The sequence below is a fragment of the Lycorma delicatula genome, chromosome 5 (genome assembly GCF_047948215.1).
Source record: "Lycorma delicatula isolate Av1 chromosome 5, ASM4794821v1, whole genome shotgun sequence".
Lineage (NCBI taxonomy): Eukaryota > Metazoa > Arthropoda > Insecta > Hemiptera > Fulgoridae > Lycorma > Lycorma delicatula.
Genome location: NC_134459.1, coordinates 101,714,146 through 101,735,515, shown reverse-complemented (window position 1 = coordinate 101,735,515; position 21,370 = coordinate 101,714,146). Strand labels below are relative to the sequence as shown.

General features: G+C 31.5%; 1 protein-coding gene across 3 annotated transcripts in view; it reads right to left on the bottom strand.

Moving 5' to 3' along the window:
• Window positions 1–21,370, bottom strand: part of LOC142325259 (hexosaminidase D-like) — a 31,208-nt gene that overhangs the window by 7,815 nt on the left and 2,023 nt on the right. For 2 of the 3 annotated variants that reach the window (XM_075366768.1, XM_075366767.1), the window contains 3 exons: window positions 18,210–18,729; window positions 11,344–11,592; window positions 3,644–3,885 (listed from right to left, as the gene is read on the bottom strand). In XM_075366768.1, coding sequence (XP_075222883.1) covers window positions 3,644–3,885; window positions 11,344–11,592; window positions 18,210–18,674 — 956 coding nt within the window. In that variant the 5' untranslated portion in view covers window positions 18,675–18,729. The remainder of the gene's footprint in view (window positions 1–3,643; window positions 3,886–11,343; window positions 11,593–18,209; window positions 18,730–21,370) is intronic. The other variant, XM_075366769.1, reaches the window with a different exon arrangement.

Sequence of the window (21,370 nt, the reverse complement as noted above, 5' to 3'; positions counted from 1 at the left end):
TAGTGACACAAAACAGTGGTATAACATGTTTGAAACTATAGAGAATATTCCAGAAGATTAAAGAGAAAGAAACTAAAGATAGAAAAATCCAGAAAAAATAACAAAAGAATTCTTTCTAGAAAAGGATTAACAGAAAGGTGTAGAAGTTGTGGACAATGGAAATCATTAAGCTTGACAAAACAAAGTCCTTTTGTTTGTACCCGACCCACCCTGGGCAGGTACTGGTTCTGCAGGTCAGCCACTAAGCCGGAGATATAAATACTGCTGAGGACCAGCAAGACAAGTTCAGTAAGTGTTTGATAAACATGAGCACAGTTTGTGATAAATACATCACAGTAAGCAGAAGGATTCAGAGTGACTGAACAATAGGTAACAAACAAGTGAATAGTGTATCACAACCATATCATTTTGAACAGAGATTGAAAACAAGAAGCTATTCGTTGAGATCTTTGGGAACAGGAGTGAAAATGACAATAATCATTTATAAGTGAGAGGTAGTTCTTTTTGTAAATATTAAAAGTGAATAATTTTTGCATTAAGTGAATTGTTGATTTTTTTACTGTTACCTTACTTTTAACTCAATATTAGTTTCAATTAATTATTATAAAGTTTTTAGTAAATCAGAATTGTATTTTGGTATTTATAATGTAATCGCTATTAAAGTTATTTTATATTTAATTTTAATTGCTATTTTGTTTTTTATAAGTTATTTAAGAGTAATAAATTGTATTTATAAGAAATTTTTACATGTGCTATCTCTCAATATCCTTGCTGAACCACGAACACGCAAAAATGTGTACATACATACATTTCTTTCTAAGAAATTATCCATTATATTTTATTGACTATCAATAATAATAAACTCACCACCAGTGAAGAGAGATATCTTTTGATACTTACAATTATTTTCTAGTTTAATTTTTTAATTATAATTTGTATAAATATTATTAAGTAATAGTTTTTTAAAAAAAAATGTTATCTTATAACATTTGGATATGATCAAGTTCAATTTTTTTTTTTTCAAATATATTATGAATGAATGAGTATTATAGTGATTGTAACTAAAGAGTAAATCAAAAAATTACAGAGAAGTAAAGCATCCATTAATTAGTATTCTATTTAAAAATAATAAACATTAAAACAATAAAAAAAAAAAATTATGCATATATACAGAATGTTTCGGGAGAAAAGGGAAATAATTTGGGAACTAAATCTAGAGCTTTAAATAAGGAAAAACATTCATACAATTATACCTCAGAAAATGCTTTATCAATTTACAGCTAGTGAAAAATTTCACATGGATTTCAGTTCCCTCAGTGACATGAAATCATACTGAAATTTTTAAAGTAAATATTTCACAAACTTGGGAAGGGGTAAACTTGATCGTAAACTTATGTGTTTTGACCTGAAAAATTTAATAAAACAAGTCCCAGAACTTTATCTCCTATAGTTTTCATGATATCCAACATAAAAGAAAAGAATTTTGTAAAAAACATATATTTTTAGGATTTGAAATAGAATAACTTTGTTAAATGACTAATAAATGCACACACTTTATTACCAAACTTGTAGAGGATTTAATTCTAAGATTGATAATTCTATGAAAAACAAAAAAAAAAAATTATTATTAAAAACAAAGCAGAACAAAACTTAACAGCTGTTTTTAGTACAATATTTAAACCTTTGAAAAATTAAAATACTTTTAATTTAATATAAAAAAGTAGTTACTGTGGTTTATAATCTATTAATTTACATTAAATGTTTGAAAATTCCACCACTGATATCGATGCACTATTCAAATCATTTCATTACATTTTCTGCTGTCAACCTAATGATATCTTCACATTCCTTGGTGAGGGGAGCAGCATTGAGAATGCAATTGAACAGTTCATCATGTGTCTATTTTTACCTTGCATTTCATCCATTCCCATAAGCAGTAATCTAAGGGAGTAAGGTTCTAGTGGCTAATTTACTGGCACTCTTTGTCCAAACCGTTTATCAGTAAATTTTTCATCTAAGAATTATCTTACTTCATTGTGAAATGTGTTAGTGCTCCATCAAATAGACAGTACATTTCAATTTATTTCACCAAATGAGAAATGTTTAAGCACTGTAAGAAATGCATTGTTTAAAAATTCCAGATAATTTCTCCCTGTGATACATTGTACTAATATTAAAGGGCCTATTAATTAATTAGTTATCAATCATGCCACATCAAACATTCACTGAAAATCGTTGCTGGAAATTTGATTCAACTATAGCATTTGGATTTTCTTCAGGCCACCGATGTCAATTCTGTGTGTTGTTTATGCCATTACAGTTAAGATTAGCTTCATACAAAAATAGTATGAAGAGAATTAAGTGGTAATTATTGTTAACCATTAATAAAGTCTGATCTGGCATTGTCACCAAGTGGAGGTGTTGAACATTCTGAACTGATATGAGCACAGTCCACGAGCATGTAATGTCCTTCATACTGTACTTTGTGGAATGTTGAGTTATGTAGATATTCTTCATGTGCTCATTGTAGGAGTAACTGTACTATCTGAAGAATGATTTCCCTTTCACTACCATGTACCAATTGGTGCATCTTGTGACAATTGAAACATGTGCACCTGGAAGTATACCTTCCTCACAAAGATTATAAAAAGTTTTACAAAATACTTTATGGTTTGGAGTTACATGTCCAGGACACCTTACATCAGTATTCTTCCACAACAGCTGGAGCACTCCCATTGCAAAAGCCATATATAAAAATCATATTAGTATATTCTGCACAAGTGAAAAGACTAAGTATTCTTCAAAATAATGAATTCAAAAAGGAATTTCCTTTTTTAAATTTCAATTCAATTGGAAAAATGTAGGTAGATCAAAATTATGTTAAAAACAAATAAATCACCTAGCGTTTATTATTAACACTTAACCACAACCTTATGATAACAATGAGTAGTATTCAAATCAATTTCAAAGCATATAGTTAATGTTGTCAACCTAATTTTTCAAAGGTCTAAATTTATTGTATTAAAAACAGCTGTTTTTAATTTTTATAAATTCATACATGTTTCTCTATTAAGTTTTGTTTTTAATAATAAAAGTCGATTTTTTGTTTTGTTTTTCATAGACAATCCTACATCACTTTTCTTGGAATTAAACTTATCTACAAGGTTCTATAGTAACACTTATGCATTTATTTTATTTAACACAGCTATGTACTTCAAACCAAAAAAAACATGTTTTTCCTAAGTTTTTCTCTTTTACGTGAATATCATTAAAACTACAGGAGATACAGTTCTGGGACCTGTTTTATTTTTCTATTTTTCAGTCAAAAAACATAAGAAACTATCAAGTTTAACTCTTTAAAAATTTCAATATGACCTAATTTCACCAGGGGAACTGAAATCTAAGCAAAATCTTTTGCTAGCTGTAACAAAAAGTTTTCAAATATATGTTTATATAAACCTTTTTACTTATTTCAAGCTCTAGAATCAGTTTTCAAATTATTTCACTTTTTTCCTGAATAACTCTGTATATAAAACATGAATAATGAATTTTCAGAGTTCTTACAGTGATCTACAGTTTTCCTAAAATAAAAATTTTCAAACAAATTATAATAAACATGTATATATATATGATGCTTTCTTACCTCTGCCAACCAGTGATTGCAATTCCTTGGAACCCTTTCTGAAATTTAGGCCCCTCAGTACTCATTACTTTTAACCAACTTATATTATTATCTAAATGTCTCTTGACATTTGGTACATAGAGAGTTTCACCAAAAGCTCCTTTAAATGCACTTGCTGCCCATATTTGTGGAAATGTAGCAGCATATTTTCTCCAAACCGATGAAGGAACAAACTTGTATATATCGTCTACATACACCCATATCTATAAATTATAAAACATGCAAGTAATAAATATTAAAAAAATACAACTTCAAGACAAAACACGAGCAATGTAAGGAATTTAAGGAATATTGTTTTTTACCATAAACATAAATTATTATTATTTCATATATTTAATGTCATTTAAATAATGGTTAAAGTTTTAGTTTATGTGTATTTTTTAAAATGTATTTCATACATTTAAAAAAAATAAATTGAAATTTAAGAAGGTAGAGATAGCGAGTTGCCAGCTCATACATTATAGTAATGCAAACTATACTTAGAGCAGAGAAAATATGAGGCATATTCATAAAGTAAGAGCCGTTTGGTCATTAAAAAAAATTAACTCAAGAGAAAATACTTACAATATTAGTTTTTCTTTTTCTTTTTAATCTCCAGGACCACCATTAAGTATAACTTCAGAGGATGAGATGAATGACAATTTTTTAGCATGTGAAAATGCCATGCCTGACCGGGATTCAAACCTGGGACCTTCGGATGAAAGGCCAAAATGCTACCACTCACACCACAGAGGCCGGCAGAGTTTTAGTTTACTACATATCTACTTTACTTTTCCACATAATCGCTATTCCGTTCTAAGCACTTTTCATAATACTGCACCAATTTCTTTAACTCCTCTGCACAGAGGTTCACTCCCTGGGAATTGAACCAGTTGAAAATGGCAGTATTAAGTTTCTTGTCATTTTCAAACCGTTGTCCACCAAGCCAATTTTTCAAAACCAAGAAGTGGAAGTAGTCACTATGTACAATATCAGAACTACATGGAGGGTGGTCAAAAAGTACTCAACAAAAATCTTGAATCTTCTTCTTGGTTAAGGCAGCGGTGTGAGGACACGCACTGTTGTGATAGAGGACTATGCCAAACAAGATTCCCGCATCATCAATTTTGGATCACACATCTCAGTTTCGTGAGCGTTTCACAGTAAACATCAGCTGTAATTACTGATCCATGTTCCATAAAATCAACCAAAATTATGCCTTTTTCGTCCCAAAAAAACAGTAGCCAACATTTTTCGACTAAAGTACGGATACTGCTTAAACTTTTTTGGTTTTGGGGAATTTCAATGGCACCACTGCATTGACTGTATTTCAATTCTGCATTGGTGTAGGATATCCACATCTCATTGTCCGTAACAATGTGGGAAAACAAATCATCTCCATCTTGTCAATAGCAGTCCAAAAGCACTGCACATTCTTTGCTCTTTGTGTTGATAGGTGAGCATTTTCGGTACCCACCTTGCACACAATTTGTGATATCCCAGCTTTTCTGTGACAATCTTGTAGATAGAGGTGCATCCAACATGCAGAAATTCATCAACCAGAGCACTAATCGTCAAATTGCCAATCACATTGCAGTTTTCAGTTCAATTGTTCAACGATTTTATCAGTCTGAATACTGGGCCTTGCACATTTGTGCAACCATTTTTAGTCTTAACACCATTGTCTAACCTTTTCTTCACTCACTACTGTAGGTCCATACACTAGGTACAACTCCTGATGAATTTCAGCAGCTGAAGATCTTTTTGCACACAAAAATCAAATCACAGCACGTACTTCTCAACTGGTGGGAGAAACGATTGTTGAGGACATTGAGATCTCCATTCACCACCAGACAAACGACTCAGGAAACAAAACAACTGCAGTGGCTTCATAAATGGCCGACAGATGTCCCTGCATGCGTGAAACTATACATACCCGCTAATATTTAAATATAAGCGGGTATGTATAGTTTCACGCATCTTTATTGGCCCTTACTTTATGAATGTGAATCGTACGCTTGAGAAAGTTCAAGTCGACAAACCTACAGGCCTGCCTTTTATTCTGAACACACTTTTATATTTTTTCAGACAAATATGGCACACTAAATATAAGGAAATAATGCTCTAGTTATAAGAGGTCTGTAAATAAAGTAATGTGACTAGTTTTTTTTTGGTAACCAAAGTGGCAACACTGTAAAGGGACTAGTAAACATATGGTTATATGAACAGCTCATTTATATTAGACATTAATATTTTTGGTCTATTGTTACTGCGTGAGATGTAAACAAACTTTTTGTGAAACGAGTTTTTGTTGAGCGTTACAAAAATGGGTAATGCTAATTATGAGCAATGTTGTGCTATCAAGTTTTGAGTTGAATTCAGTGAGAATGCTACTGAAACATTTTTGAAATTGAAATGGACATATGGAGATGATGCTCTGTTACAAGCCCCATTTTTTAGATGGTTTAAAGCACTTTCAGATGGCCGGGAATCAGTTGCGGTGAATCCACATTCTGGAAGACTGTTAACAGTCAAAAAGTGACAACAATGTTGAGTGAATTAGAGACTTGAAATGGTACGACCGGTGATTAACTGTCACAATGACTGCAGAACAATTGAATTTGAATTATACCACAGTCCATCAAATTTTGATAAACGAATCAGACATGAAAAAAGTTGGTGCAAAATTGATCCCAAAAAATCTCAATGTTAAACAGAAAAACAACAGGGTGGAAGTGTGCCGCGATCGTCTAGACAAATTGAAACTGATCTTGATTTTCTAAAAAATGTTATTACTGGTGATGAATCTTGGATATTTGAGTACAACTTGGAAATAAAACGCCAGAGCAAGGAATAGCTCTTCAAACTCACCACATCCCAAAAAAGCAAAAATGAGCAAATCAAAACCATGCTAATTTGTTCCTTTGATAGTAATGGCACTGTCCATAAGGCGTTTTTGCCTATAGGACAGACTGTAAATCAATATGTTTAACGAGAAATTCTTGAAAGACTGAGGAAAAAAGTTTCCCATGAGAGACCAGCCATCAAAGACAATCAGATGCTGCATCATGACAATGCACCTTGTCACACTGCACTCTCAATTAATGAGTTTTTGGCAAAGAAAAACATTCCTGTAGTTTCTCAACCAACTTATTCACCTGACTTGAGTCCCTGCGACCTTTTCCTGTTCCCGACTTTAGAAAAACACCTAAAAGGACATAATTTTGGAACAGTAGAAACATTTTAAAAAATGTAACCGATCATCTGAAGGATATTCCAGTTTTTGAGTTCCAACACTGCTATGAAGAGTGGGGAAACTGTTTGAAGTATTACGTGGCTTCCCAAGAGAGCTATTTCAAAGGTGATAGAGTACATGTATAACTGGATTGTAAATAAAACATTTTTCTGAACCAGTCTCATTACTTTATTTACAAACCTTGTATATTATTTATATATTACTTACTAGCCAATTCCCACTCTTAGCTGTTGGGCCATCCTGTGACGCATTGACCAGTATAGACGGGCTTCAATGTAAACAGGGTCTTCATCATTCTTCTGCGAGTAAGTAATATCTCTGCAGGTTCTCAGTTGGTCTGCATCCATAGTTTCATGGCCACAGAGTTGGCATGCTGGAAAGGTCAGAACTCATATGTGATGTAGGTGCGAGGTCAGATAGTCATGTCTGGTTTTTAATATAAATGCAATAATGCTGACTGCTCGAGGGAGGCTATAGCTTACTGGGCCATGTATGAAAAGGCTCTCCCACTTCTTGCCTGCCGCTAATTCTTTGCGGTTTTTGCTGATCCATTTATTGACTGCAATGTTTATTTGCACTTTGGTTGAGTCAAGAGAAGGAGTGCTGGATGGCTGAGGCAGAGAGGTTTTCAGTTTTGCCAATTTGTCAGTCATTTCATTACCATATATGCTAACATAAGTGGGAACCCAGTGGAATTTCAATTGCCCAGCCATGACATCCCAGTTCATTTAAGGTCTTCCGGCACTCCAAAGTTCTTGTGCAGTCAGTTATAATGTTACATGACAAGTTCTGGATGGCTGCTTGTAAATCAACAAAGAAAACTGCCTTCTTTGTGGAAAGGATTTCAAGATGGGAGGCGGCTGCTTGAATTGCAGCAAACTCTCTGTCATAATTGCTTTGTGGAGTATGGACTGCAAAATGCCCCTGAAAGTGGCAGCAGTAGTATGCGGCTCCTGTTTCTCCTGTTCTAAGTATTGATGATCCATCTGTGCAAATGTGTAACCATTCCTGTTCTGGATAATTTTCTTGAATGGTTTGGAGCACAGCCCATTTTAATTCCGCTTCATAAGAAGTGTGTTTTGGTAGTTTATGATATTTTTAGTTATATTTGGCTTGTGGCAGGTGGTCGAAAGAATCTTGATAGGTTTTAGGTGGCGTTACATCTACAGGTGTCAGGCCGTACTTCTTATATAGGTTCTTACATGCAGTGAGTGGTGCAGTTTGGGTGTTGAGCCTGCTTGCTGCTTGCTGGTAACTGTCCCACTGTTGCTTATACACTCTTCCTGAACATTCCCAGAAGCGCAGTGTACTTCTTTCAAGACGGACATGAGAGGCTCCATTTGTGTCTCAGCCTCCATAGCTGCCACTGGGGTGGATTTAGCAGCATCGGTTGTTAGTCCAGAGCAGTGTTCTGGACAAGGTTCATCTTACATGCAGTTGTGGAGCTGGCAGTGACTGTCACTTCACTTTCGTATTCCAGAACTGGTCTAATGTATGTTTTATATGTTGTCATTAACACTTCCTGGTTAGCTCCTCAATTCGCAGCAGTGATTCTTTTCAGTAGACGAGGCCTTTTCATTGCTTTTCCTATGCATTGTTCAACATGTGGTTTCCAGGTGAGTCATCAGTCCAGGGTAGGTCCCAAGTATTTAAAAATGTTGCTTTCTTCCATTGCTTGACCCTTGTAGGACAGACTTATTATTATGATTTTGTGGAAAGCGTAAACAGTTGGAATTTAGTTTTTGTGGTATTAACAGTCATAATGTTGCATGTTGCACAAATTTCAAGATTCCAGCAATGCTTTATTGAGGCATTCTTCCAATGCATTTACATTACTACTAGTAGCTCAGATGAGATCATCTATGTACAGCAGGGCTTCGACTCCTTTTACTTCTCTGCTTGCATTTAAGATGTCATGATCATAATGTTGAATAGTATACAACTCAGAACAGCACCTTGTTCTAGGTCTACCTTCTGAATGCGGAATTTAGAATTACTGTGGTTGTGGAACACTCGGATTAATCTTTCGCAAAGAAAAGACTTGATCAATTTGAATAAGCATCCAGAGATATTACATATGGCCAGCTTGTGAATGAACATGGGTCGCCAGACGGTATAATATGCTGCTTTTAAGTCGACTAAGACTGCTAACGTAGATATCTTTCTGTGGTATCCATCTTTGACTTATTGTGTAAAGTAAACAACATGGTCCATAGTGTTTCGATGTCTGCAGACGCCAGTTTGAGCATTGTCTACATCCATGCGTTTGATAAACTGGTTTACATGGTAGACAACCACCTTCTCAGCCACTTTACATGGATATGGACCTGTAGCTTTCAGCTAGACTGGCATCTTTACATGTTTTAATATGGGGATAATTTCTGCCCTTCGCCATTTCTGTAGAAAATTCTCTGCCATGTCAAGTTTATAGTGCCGAGTAGGGTTTCCTTAGCTTTTTCCCCAAGATGGATTAATAGTTCTGGGAATATTCTGCCAGATCCCGCTGCTTTGTTTGGCTTGGTTAGAGACAAAGGATCATCCAATTCCTGAAGGTAAAATCAGCTTCAAAAAGTTCCATGGTTTTTTTATCGACATAAACTCTTTGGATGCTTCAGAAGTGTTTTTGCTACAAATCTGTTTCTTTTTACATGGTTAGTAACCATGCATAATGCATTAGCAACATCTCTGGGATCACTGTGGGATTTCATGTCACATTCTAATGGTTGTTGTATTGTCTGAATATTTTAGACGTGATATATATAGATGAGCTTTTAACCTCTCTTTTCGATAGTCTAGTGTAGATAAGAAGCTCCTAAACGCAGAACACTTGGTGCTTATTATTTCTTTGTGTAGTCTCATTTGGTCTCTTCTAAGGGTTACAAGGTCTTCATTGGCCTTGGTTCTTTCTGCTTTATGGTGGCTTTTGTCTCGTAAGCTTTGAAGTCCAAAAAGGTTTGAATTTCTTTGTTTGACCCCAGGGGATACACTCACCAGCACACCAAGGATGGCTGAATTTAAAGCCGCAATGGAAATTTCAGAGGAGGCTGTGATCACAGAGTTGGTAAAAGTTTTATATTTATTCTAGTCTGCCTTTTTAAAGTGCCAATGTGAGGCTCAGTTTTCATTGTATGGCACTTTTGTCATGACCACCGTGACTAGAAGTGCTCTGTAACCATATCCACCAGCATCATTGAGCAAGAAGGTCTTGGTTTTTTCAGATAAGTGTGGGTGGATAACAACCAAATCAGGTCGTGATAGTTGTCCTGAATATAAGAGGAAGGTAGGTGGTGTATCCACCAGATCCAGAAGGTTATCAATTATCTCTTCAAGGCACTTTCCGAATGGCATCAGTCTTAAGTAATCCCATCTTGGAGAAGGCCTGTTGAAGTATCCAAAAAGAATAGTATCTGTTGAATGTTTCTCTCCAGGGGTTCATAGGAAGGACAATTTCCTAGAGGGTTGTACAAGCTAAAAACTGTGAAGTGTTGCTGATTTTTCCATATGTCAACATGACCAGCTCCAGTGTGTTTTCCTTTATCTCGTGCATGGTACTGCATTTTGCAATCAGGCTGCTCCATACTACCACGAAGAGTTCTGATGCTATTTGGCGGGATCTTTAAAGTGTAGTCACAGCATAACCGTTAGTCTGGTAATATTCCGGGGTTTCTGCAGCAACCCCTGCTTCAGCAATACAATATACATCCAGTCTATCTGGGAGACGTTTCGTTTGAATTGTAAAAATTTAATGTCATTCAGGTCTCCTGCATTCCAATAAATAATGCAAAGGCTATTGTCAGAGCTCTGAGACAAGCTGATTTGGTGGAAGTATGGAACCATCCTAATTTAGTCAGCATGTTTTAAGGCAGACCTCTTGATCAATTAGATTACACAGGGGGCACCACAAATAAGCGATCAACTATATCCCCCTAGTTATATATTATGGATCATATAACAAGTTCCTGTTATATGACCAGTACTGGCTAAACTAGTCACAAGATTAGTTTATTTGAAACAGAAGTTCTAAAATATATGTGTATAATAAACAAAAATTACTTAGGACCTAACTGTTGATAAAGTAAAAACAATGTTCAACAACAATACAAGACCAACATTAATAGCCTTTTTCAATTTTAAATTTATTAAAAATTTTTTGAGAACATTAAGCAGTTCTCACTTTTTGTTCATTCACGAGCTGGGATATCTTTTGTTTGAATTGAGTGTTCATTCTGTCTTTATCTTTCTTGAGATAAATACACGAAAAGGTTTTTAGACCTTTTACCTATATAAGAGGTAGTAGTGAATTTAGTGATCTTCCTGATACAAACTTTTACTAGATGCAAATAGTACATGATTTAAATTATTTAATTAATTTACTAATTACACCTGATGATACCATAAAAAACACAAATAGATCAAAGTAACTGACCATTGGTTCAACAAGTTCTCCAATATGAAAGGAATCAAGAGAAACTGGTGGTATATGTCGTAACATGTCATCCCAAATAATAGGAACAGTATCTGGAAATTTATTCCGTACATATTCAGCAACATGTGATACATGATTAAGAAATAATTTTTCTCTTGACTGAGCTCTACATCTAACACATTCACCCATATGAAAAACCTCATCACAGCCAATGTGAAAGTAACTTATCCCTTTATGTACTTCCATCACCTATGAAAAAATAATAACAGAATGTTATAAGAGCATTTATTTTGTTAAAACCATGTGTTTATTTGCCTCACTGAAAATAACATAACAATTTTATCAAACTCTGAAAAAATACAACCATTCTGTTTATTTAACTTTTTTATCAACAAATTAAATGTTTTTTTGATAATGCAATTTACGCCATTCTGTTTAAATAGGTTAGAATTCGCAGCAAAATAACCTACAACAAAGTTTATAATATTTATTTTTTACCATCAAGATCTAAGTTAGATCTTGATGGTAAAAATTAGATCTAACTTAAGTCATCTGCTAGTAATAACAGAAGTTTGTCATTCACCTCCTATAAATAAATGGATCAAATTGCCATCCTTATATTTCCTTATTGCATATCAAAATAATTTACTTCTAATTTAACAGATTACAATTCTGAGTGAAAGTATATGATTTTACTAAATAGATTCATGTCTTTTTAAAAAAATTTCATTTACTTTCTATCATTCTTATCTAGCTCTGGAAGTTGGATTCATCCAGAGAATGGTGTTTTTTTTTGTTTATACACGATTGTATATGTCTTATGAAAATAATGTAAAATGTAAAATAAATAATTCAGATTTATTTTAGATTACTGATGAGATGCAAATATTAGAACAATAATATAAGTTAGTGCTTCTATTTCATTTAATATACAAATACATGAGTAATATTATAGCATCAAATCCCTTATTACAAATTCAAAGTAATTAAAAAAGATATTTTGAAATATACATACTCATATTCTATAAATTTAAATAATAAAAATGTACTCAGTGAAGTAAAACAGAATTTAATAAAAAAATGTAACTCTGGACATACTATTTAATCATACAATGCATGTTGGGGTTGCATTTTGTTGTTAAACAGCATTATTATCTTTCTACACAGTACTTGCATGAAGTTTTGGATTGCATTAAATTATGCTTTTGCTATTTTAATTCTTGAATAAAAATAATTAGAATCTTGTGAGCATTCAACATGAATTTCTAAGTATTTATTGGAATTGTGTTGATATGTAACTCTAGACACTCAAGACTTAGGTTCAAAAATTGAAGCTATTAGCTACACACTGAAAAAGAAAGGTGTCAGTGTAAAGACAGTTTGTATACCTAAGATCATATTGTAAGTGAGAGAGAACAGTAAACACAGTTTCACTACTCTGTGTTATTTGGGTTGCCTGAATCCAAAATTAGGTGATTTTTTTTTTAAGATCTATGTTTTCACCTCCTAAAAATTTGAATTACAATCATTACATGGACAACGTGCTATAACTGAAGTTAATTTTTCCACACATTTTTATAGGTGATTAATAGAAACCAAAAACTGATGAACAATTTTTTGATCAATAATAAGGCTCATTTCTATTTATAAGACTGTTAATAAAAAACACTTTTGTTAACAGAATCCTAGAAAAACCATAGCATTTAAATGAGAGACTACATCTTATTTCAAAAAGATCATGTTGTGCACGATTTCATTCTTTGGAATTACTGGAGTTTACCTTATCTCCATGAAGTTAATAGAAAAAGAGCTGCGACTATCACAAAGGTTATTTAAATTCATAAATTACATGTTGCACTTTTTCAGGAAATTCAATTTCCTGAATTCACTCTATCCAATAAATAAGGGAAAATTATATTTTAATAAGACTGGGCAATGAGTCATATAACAAACAATTCAAAGGTGATTTTTCTGAATTATGTTATTTCCTAATATGGAGGTGTCATGTAGCCAACACAGTAACTTGTCCTTTAGCATTCATTTTCTTCCTACCAGCACAATTACTTGTCCTTTAGCATTCATCTTCACCCTACGAAGTATTTGAAAGATAAAGAATTCACTGTACTATCTCGTATAATTCAAGAATTGAAACATCAAATTTAGTCAAAATCTCATCAAATTTCAATGAAGGTATTATAAAAAGTGATGGATACTACACAATACACTAAGTACAAGCAAATACTATTTTTAAGAATTAGGATATCTACATATATGTTATTAAAAACATATGTTTTAAATTTAAACTTAGATGTTAAATTTAAATGGTTTTATTCATTTCAAATTTGTACATATGTTTAAAAATTAAATAAACGAAAGATTTTACTTCATTACATTTTTATAATTGATTCACTAAAGCAATGTGTATTACTTCAAAGTATAATTAAACAGTAAGTCAGAAATTTTTAACATTTTATTAGAAAAATATTTTTTTTCAATACAAATAATTTTACATAATAATTAAAAATAAGTATTCAATATCATTAGCATCACTTTTACATTTTAGATTTTTAAATAATAAGTAATCAAAAGTAAATTATTATTTTTAGGATAGAGGTCCTCCACCCCACCCCATTTTAATCACTTCTCACCATTAATGTTATGGTTCAACCATTAGTATTTTATTTCTTTTACTTAAATTAACTTAGTTTTTGTTTGGTTTATACATACCATTTTTTATAAAAGTTCAGTCACATAAGCTTTTACATGATTTCCTATTACTTTTTCCATTTTTCCTTTAGTTTAGTTTTTTCTTGATGTTTTTAAAGTATAATTTTCTTCTTGTTTTTGCTAGTTTTATTCAAGAAAAACGTTTCTTGCAAACTTTAGTTCTCCATTTTTTTTTACATAAAATCTTTTTTGTCCTCTATATGAGCTGTCTATTAAAATAACAAAATTTATTATAAAAGATTTATTTGATAATTTGCAAACTATTCTGATGAAGTCTGAAGTCTCCTTCAAGGTGCTTCCCTACACAGTACTCTACATATTTTTTTCACAGTTGATAAGTTTCCTGAAATTCTATTTATGTAACAAAATACCAAGTATTCTTCAATCTCTTTGACAAAAACAGCCTTTAAGACTGGTTTTAATTTTGTAAAAAGGAAAAGATTACAGAAACAAATTCTGAAGAATAGAAAAATTAAGAACGATGATTTCACAAAAACTTATTGATAAGGAATGGCCAGTACTAAGTGAAGCAGCCATGAATTGCTGTCCAATCCTTATGATTGCTTTTTTTCTCAATGCCTCTTTTTTGTCTATAAAATTTACAGGATAAAACTCCTAATTAAGCACAGGAATATGAAGATAATAATCAGCATTACCTTGACATCAGTGGGGCCTCATTATGCTGTTTTTGTTGAGAGAAGTATTCCTATGTAATAAATTTCCTTTGAGTTCCATGTTATAACTATTCACCCATATTTCATCACTTGTCATTATGTTTTTAGAAAAATTTTTTTGCCAACATTTATTGATCCAGAAGTCCAATAGATGTGTTCTTGTTTCTTGGTTAGCAGTCATAATACAAATTTTACCACAATCCAAAACATGTTCAGTTTTTTGGTCAAATCCACGATTTAACAAAGTTCCATTTTTTTTCAACTTCACACAGCTAGCTGACTACTCCTTGGTAGCAACATGCCTTTATTTGCCATAATCGTTGCCAGATCAATGTTCTACTTTGTCAAGTTTATGTGCTCCTACATTAAACATATTCCCATTTGACCTTTTTCAAAACCTTGATGCAATTTCTTCCTAAGCAATATTGAAAATGGTAGGCAATATTGTTAGTGGTGCTCATCTTAAATTAAGATATTAACCTGACAAATTTTTTTTTTTTAAGATATCAGTCATTTGATTGGTTTAATGCTCTTCACCATTCTTCAGTGTCAATCTTTCAATGTTACCATATTTACTATGGACTATATCCTAAGTTATTTGTTTCATATATTTGTCTTTCTCATAGTTTTTACACTTTACACATCCCACTACCATCAAACTAATAAAATCCCCTAATAAATGATACATTAATCTAAAGTGCTTGTTTAAGTAATTCAGTCACGAACTCTCTCCTCTCCTGCAAGAGTTCTTGATTTCATATTTTATCAACCTACCTAATTCTAAAGGCAAAGATCTCTTTGCCTCTCTGTTTTTCTTATTTTCCATATTTTCCTACCATAGAGTCCTACACTCCATACCAATATTTTTCAATAAAATATTATTCTTGATTTAATTGAATGATTCCATCTGAATATCACCAGAAATAGTTGGAAAGCTGAGAAAAATTATACATGAAGGTCCATCAATTTTAATGAGATTGATTGTCAAAAACGTCTGTACTTCTGAATAAAGAATCTGAGCACATAATTTCAAAAGAAGATATGAGTAAAAGAAAAATTTGTTTCACCTTTGTTCTACATTCACGTATTTCAAGCAATGAAAAAAAAGCTTAATTGTTCTATTGATTTAATGACATGCAATGAACAATTCAACATTTTTAAGTAGAATCATTACTGGTGATGAAATTTGGGTATTTCATATGATTCTAAAAAAAAAATGATAAGCAGAGAATTGTGTTCAGTATTTTTTCCTCATCAGAAAGGTGCACTCTGAAGAATCACAAGTAATACTTTTTTTTGATATCAAAGGAATTCTTCATCAGAATTCATTCTTCAAGCAACTATAATCAAAAGAAATTTTTATGAGGAAGAATTATAAAGGACTGGGAGTCAAATTTGTTGGGTGAGAGATGAAATGTTAGAATCCAAAAACTTTTTCTTTCTTTTTCCTGTTTAGCCTCCGGTAACTACTGTTTAGATAATACTTCAGAGGATGAATGAGGATGATATGTATGAGTGTGAATGAAGTGTAGTCTTGTACATTCTCAGTTTGACCATACCTGAGATGTGTGGTTAATTGAAACCCAACCACCAAAGAACACCGGTATCCACGATCTAGTATTCAAATCCTAGATCGTGGATACCTGTGTTCTAGAATCCAAAAACTGGTTTCTAGATGACAACCCACTCAACCATTCTGCTATATTTTTTTGGCCCAAAAAGGAGTTAGTCACCAAATTATATCCCCAACACTCACCAGATCTGCCTTCTTTCAGATTACTTTATGTTCTCCAACATCAAAACAGCCATGTTAAGGAGTAACAGCCATATAGACGGTCCTGTATGCCATGAGACATACAGGACATCTAGGATGCAATGAACAATCACCTGAAAGCGCTACTAGAAGTGACCCAAAAACAGTAAGTGTACATATAAGTGCCATAGGTGATACCTTTACACAGGTATAGGTATATAGGCAATACCTTTTCTTTGTAGTACCGTCAGTCTTTTTTAAAATTTTTAATTTAATCTTTTTTTAAAGATAATTAATTTCAGCATATATGGCCAAGTTTTGTGTGTGGGAATATAGGAAATATTTGCTAAGCCTGACTGGGAATTGAACTCAAAACCTTCAAAAAGAAAAATTAAGATTCTATCACTGGTTTGGTGGTCAAAAACTATGTATCTTTCATTTTCCCTTAACTTCAATCAAATGTTTTAATTAGATGTGAAAAGAAAAACATTAAAGCCATGACAGAATGTCAGATCATATATTAAAAAGGTCTTATAACCATTTAAGGTCAAGTGTAATTTTACAACGTTGCTATATCTTCAATTCATTAAGCAATAACTGTATCATCATTCTAAAAAAGATTTTCTGCAAGTATATTCTCATATATGATTTAATGTATATATATCCAATTTAATTAACTTTATAAAAAAAGGTTAGATTTATGTAAAGCTCAAACTTTAAAATAAATAGAAAATATACATAAGGTATTTATACTCTAATAATATCATTGAAAACATTACTAAAACTTACAATAAAGAAATATTTAAACCAGCATACAAACCTAATCACATAATAAAATATGTAAAAAAAAACAAAAATAATAATAATAATAAAGTAAACAATCTGTGTGGAATTCACAAAGTTAAATGTAATGATGGTGTTTATTTACGAAAAAAATCCTTTAAAACTATATTTCTTCAATATTATACATTATAAAAATAATAAATTAGTTTTATCTAACATGGCAGACCATCTAATAAATAAAAAACATCCTGTTTCTGATATTAACCCAAATTTAGAAATATTACAAATTAATAAAGATGATATAAAATTAAGTTTGAGTATTTTAGAAAAATATTTTGTATACAAACAAAATTTCAATAAACTCATCAGACAGTGTTTGAGAGAGATGTACTTATAAAAACTCCAACAGATAGCAGCACTTGTGTAAATTAATATGTAATTTTTATTATTTTAGTATTTTTATTTTAAAATTTTTATTATGCAATAACAGAATTATTTCAATCATGATTGAGGATACGGGATCTTGCGAAAGTAGTATTACAAAAAATTAAAGTAAGATACATCTTATCTCAATATTCTGTACTAGGTTGTTTATTTAACCGTATTAAAAAAATCAAAATTTCTTAAAAAAATCATTTTATATACTATTTGGCAGTCTATAATCAATTTTAATTGATAGTTGTAACTAATTTGTTCAAATTATGTAAAAAAAAAAAATATATATATATATATATATATATAAATTAATAAAAGGAAAATAAGTCTACATGTAGTAGGGGTTGAAAAAATATCAATCTTTAATCAATTCCCTAGATTAAGAGTGCCCAAATTTTCAAGATTTCAACAATTATATAGTAACACTTATCTCCCATGCGACATGCATACACAGAAACAAAACCAAATTAATTATCATATGAATCTATTATTACCTGATCTATCATTTGATAAACTAAATCTAATGATGAATTAAGTGAAGGGCACAACGCTTGAGCAGACTTGGCGACTTCTCGAAGATGAGCAAATTCAGCATGTTTCAATACGAATTCAACATGTCCAAATGTTTGAACAAGAGGAATAACTTCTAACTGATATGATACAGCTGTTTCAATTATATCCAAAACTTCTTGTCTTGAATAAGCATTACGAGCAGCTAATGGGGATAAAGTGTTAGTCCATGGGAACATGTCTTCCCATTCTAAAAGTACACCAGTAGCACCAAGCTCTTTGGCTAAAGGAAGAATGCGTTTTAGATAAGAAACTAATGGTGGTGCACCTTTTAAATCAAGGTGTAAAAGTCGTTTTGAAGGTACATATGATACCTTCGTGTCAGAGTTAACAGACTGATTACTGATATCATCTAGATCATATTTCCTTAAATCCTCTTCAATATTCATCTCTAGATGGTGAATCAGCTCCCTTACTGAATAAATATCTTGATCAAATGTAAGCCTAGAGAATAATGACACAAATAATTTAGAAACATGATTAAATATTAATTAAAATTTAACAAACTGCAATAAAAGGGAATTAAGCAGATGTAATGGATCGGGATAGATGAAAGGAACTAGATGAGTGGAAATGAATCAGAAAAACATCAGTATTCTGTCTCAAATAAATGTACTAGTGCTTGTCTTAAGAGTAGACTTCCATAAATATTAATAAAAAAAAAAACATCATTCATTCATAAATATTATTCTCAAATATTTCTTTTATTTTGTCTCTTATACCCAGACATCAAAATATTTTTGCACACTAATTTTTATATATTAAACTAATCACTATATAATAGAATTAATACATGTGACTTTCCTGTCAATTGCTAATACAATATAATTTACACAGTTCATTCAACTTTAATTAAGATATTTGTGACAGTTTTATTTCAGCAATATCTCAATCAATATTGAAGATAAATATAAATGAATTTTTCTTTCTTATTGGAAATATACAATCAATATAACCAACCAATAATTTGACATTCATCTTAATAAAATTGATTCGAATTCATAAATATATTTTTCTATATTTTTACCATCATTATAGATTTAGGACAATTTTATTTAACAACTTAAGCAGTATGCTCAGCTGTTCTTCCCTCAATCACCATTAGCACAATATACATAATGTATCTGCCTTAATATCATTTTTAATTGGAATCTGAGCACTGTTGTTTCTGCTTAAGTCTAAAAGCAAGAAGCTGATACTCTCAACCCTAAGAGGAACGGTAACTATATATTTAATTTTTTAACCTAGCTCTTTTCTGGACATTATACCCAAAATCTTGAATGAATCAAAACTCTTGTTTAAGTATATAAAATCTATATGCATTCATTATAAATACATAATATGAAAATTGCTGAATGAACAGCAAATTGTGGTCCCATATTCTTTGAAAACACTACATCACAATGTACAAAATTTTTCAGAAATTCTATATTTGCTCTTCGGGATACTTACAAAAATTGAAATATTGAATGATACTTTAAATATGATTACACTCAAGTACATACTATTTAAACTGCATAATCTTAAAGGGATGAAACACATAACTTAACATAATGTTTGATTTTATCTTCTGAGGAGCAGTAAAAAAAACCAGTTATATTCCAACAATAAATAATAATATAATATATTTATTATTTAATAATTATTTTTTGTTTGGACTGAAAGATTAAATGAAAATGTAAATTTCATTTGAACAGTGTTTTCTTTTTAATCTTATTCCTTTAAATATTATTATTTAAAAAATTATCAAGGCATTCTTCTGGCCATGTCAATATACAGTTTATTAGTTCACTGAAAGATAATTTTGAAACTACTGAGGAAACTTAAAGAACATTAAGGTACAATAAACCAAGTTATAAGGTAAGGAGAGCAATTCCTTTTGTCCTCAAAATGCTACATTAGGAAAACAAATAAATACCTATACTTATCCCTCTAATGGACCATATGACTGTTATAAACCAGAAACTTCATTTCATTTATCATGACACAAACATACACAGAAAAAAATACAGTATTAATGATGAGATATATGATAGATAACACATTCCTAAATTTAAAAAAGTTGCCATAATCAGACATTTTTATTGGTACAGATGTTTTTATTTTATTTTGAAACGAAAGAATGAGAACACAATGCAAGGATTCATTTGATATTTATGGCAACTGGAAGAATTTTTGATTAAGTACAATGACATATTTTATTACATTAACAATTTCATTTCAGTTTTTTTTTATTCAGCAGTTTCTTCAAGAAAAAATAAAATAAAAAAACCTTGCAGGCTCTCGATATTTAGACTATTACATCTCTTTGTCTTTCCTTGGAAATGTAATATCCCATAATTATCAAAGCAGTTGTTCATGGGAGTTGTATCAGCCACCACCCTGACAATAAATGTGGCACTTCTAACAAATAAATAAATTTATATTCCAATTGGAACCTAAAAATACACTGTACAGATATCATGTCAATATATGATAAATTATAAATACAAAAACTAATAATAAGATAAAAATAAGGTGTGTTTAAAGTCCATATTAATTATTTGAATATAAACACATGAAATTATGTTAAAGTAAATATTTTTATTTTTTATTTTTTTTTTGTCTTCAGGCATTTGACTGGTTTGATTAGCTCTCCAAGATTCCCTATCTAGTGCTAGTTGTTTCATTTCAGTATACCCCCTACATCCTACATCCCTAACAATTTGTTTTACATATTACAAACGTTGCCTGCCTGCACAATGTTTTCCTTCTTCCTATCCCTCCAATATTAAAGCAACTATTCCAGGATGCCTTAATATATGGACTATAAGTCTGTCTCTTCTTTTAACTATATTTTTCCAAATGCTTCTTTCTTCATTGATTTGCCGCAACACCTCTTCATTTGTCACTTTATTCACCCACCTGATTTTTAACATTCTCCTATAGCACCACATTTCAAAAGCTTCTAATCTTTTCTTCTCAGGTATTCCAATCATCCAAGTTTCACTTCCATATAAAGCGACGCTCCAAACATATACTTTCAAAAATCTTTTCCTGACATTTAAATTAATTTCTGATGTAAACAAATTATATTTCTGACTGA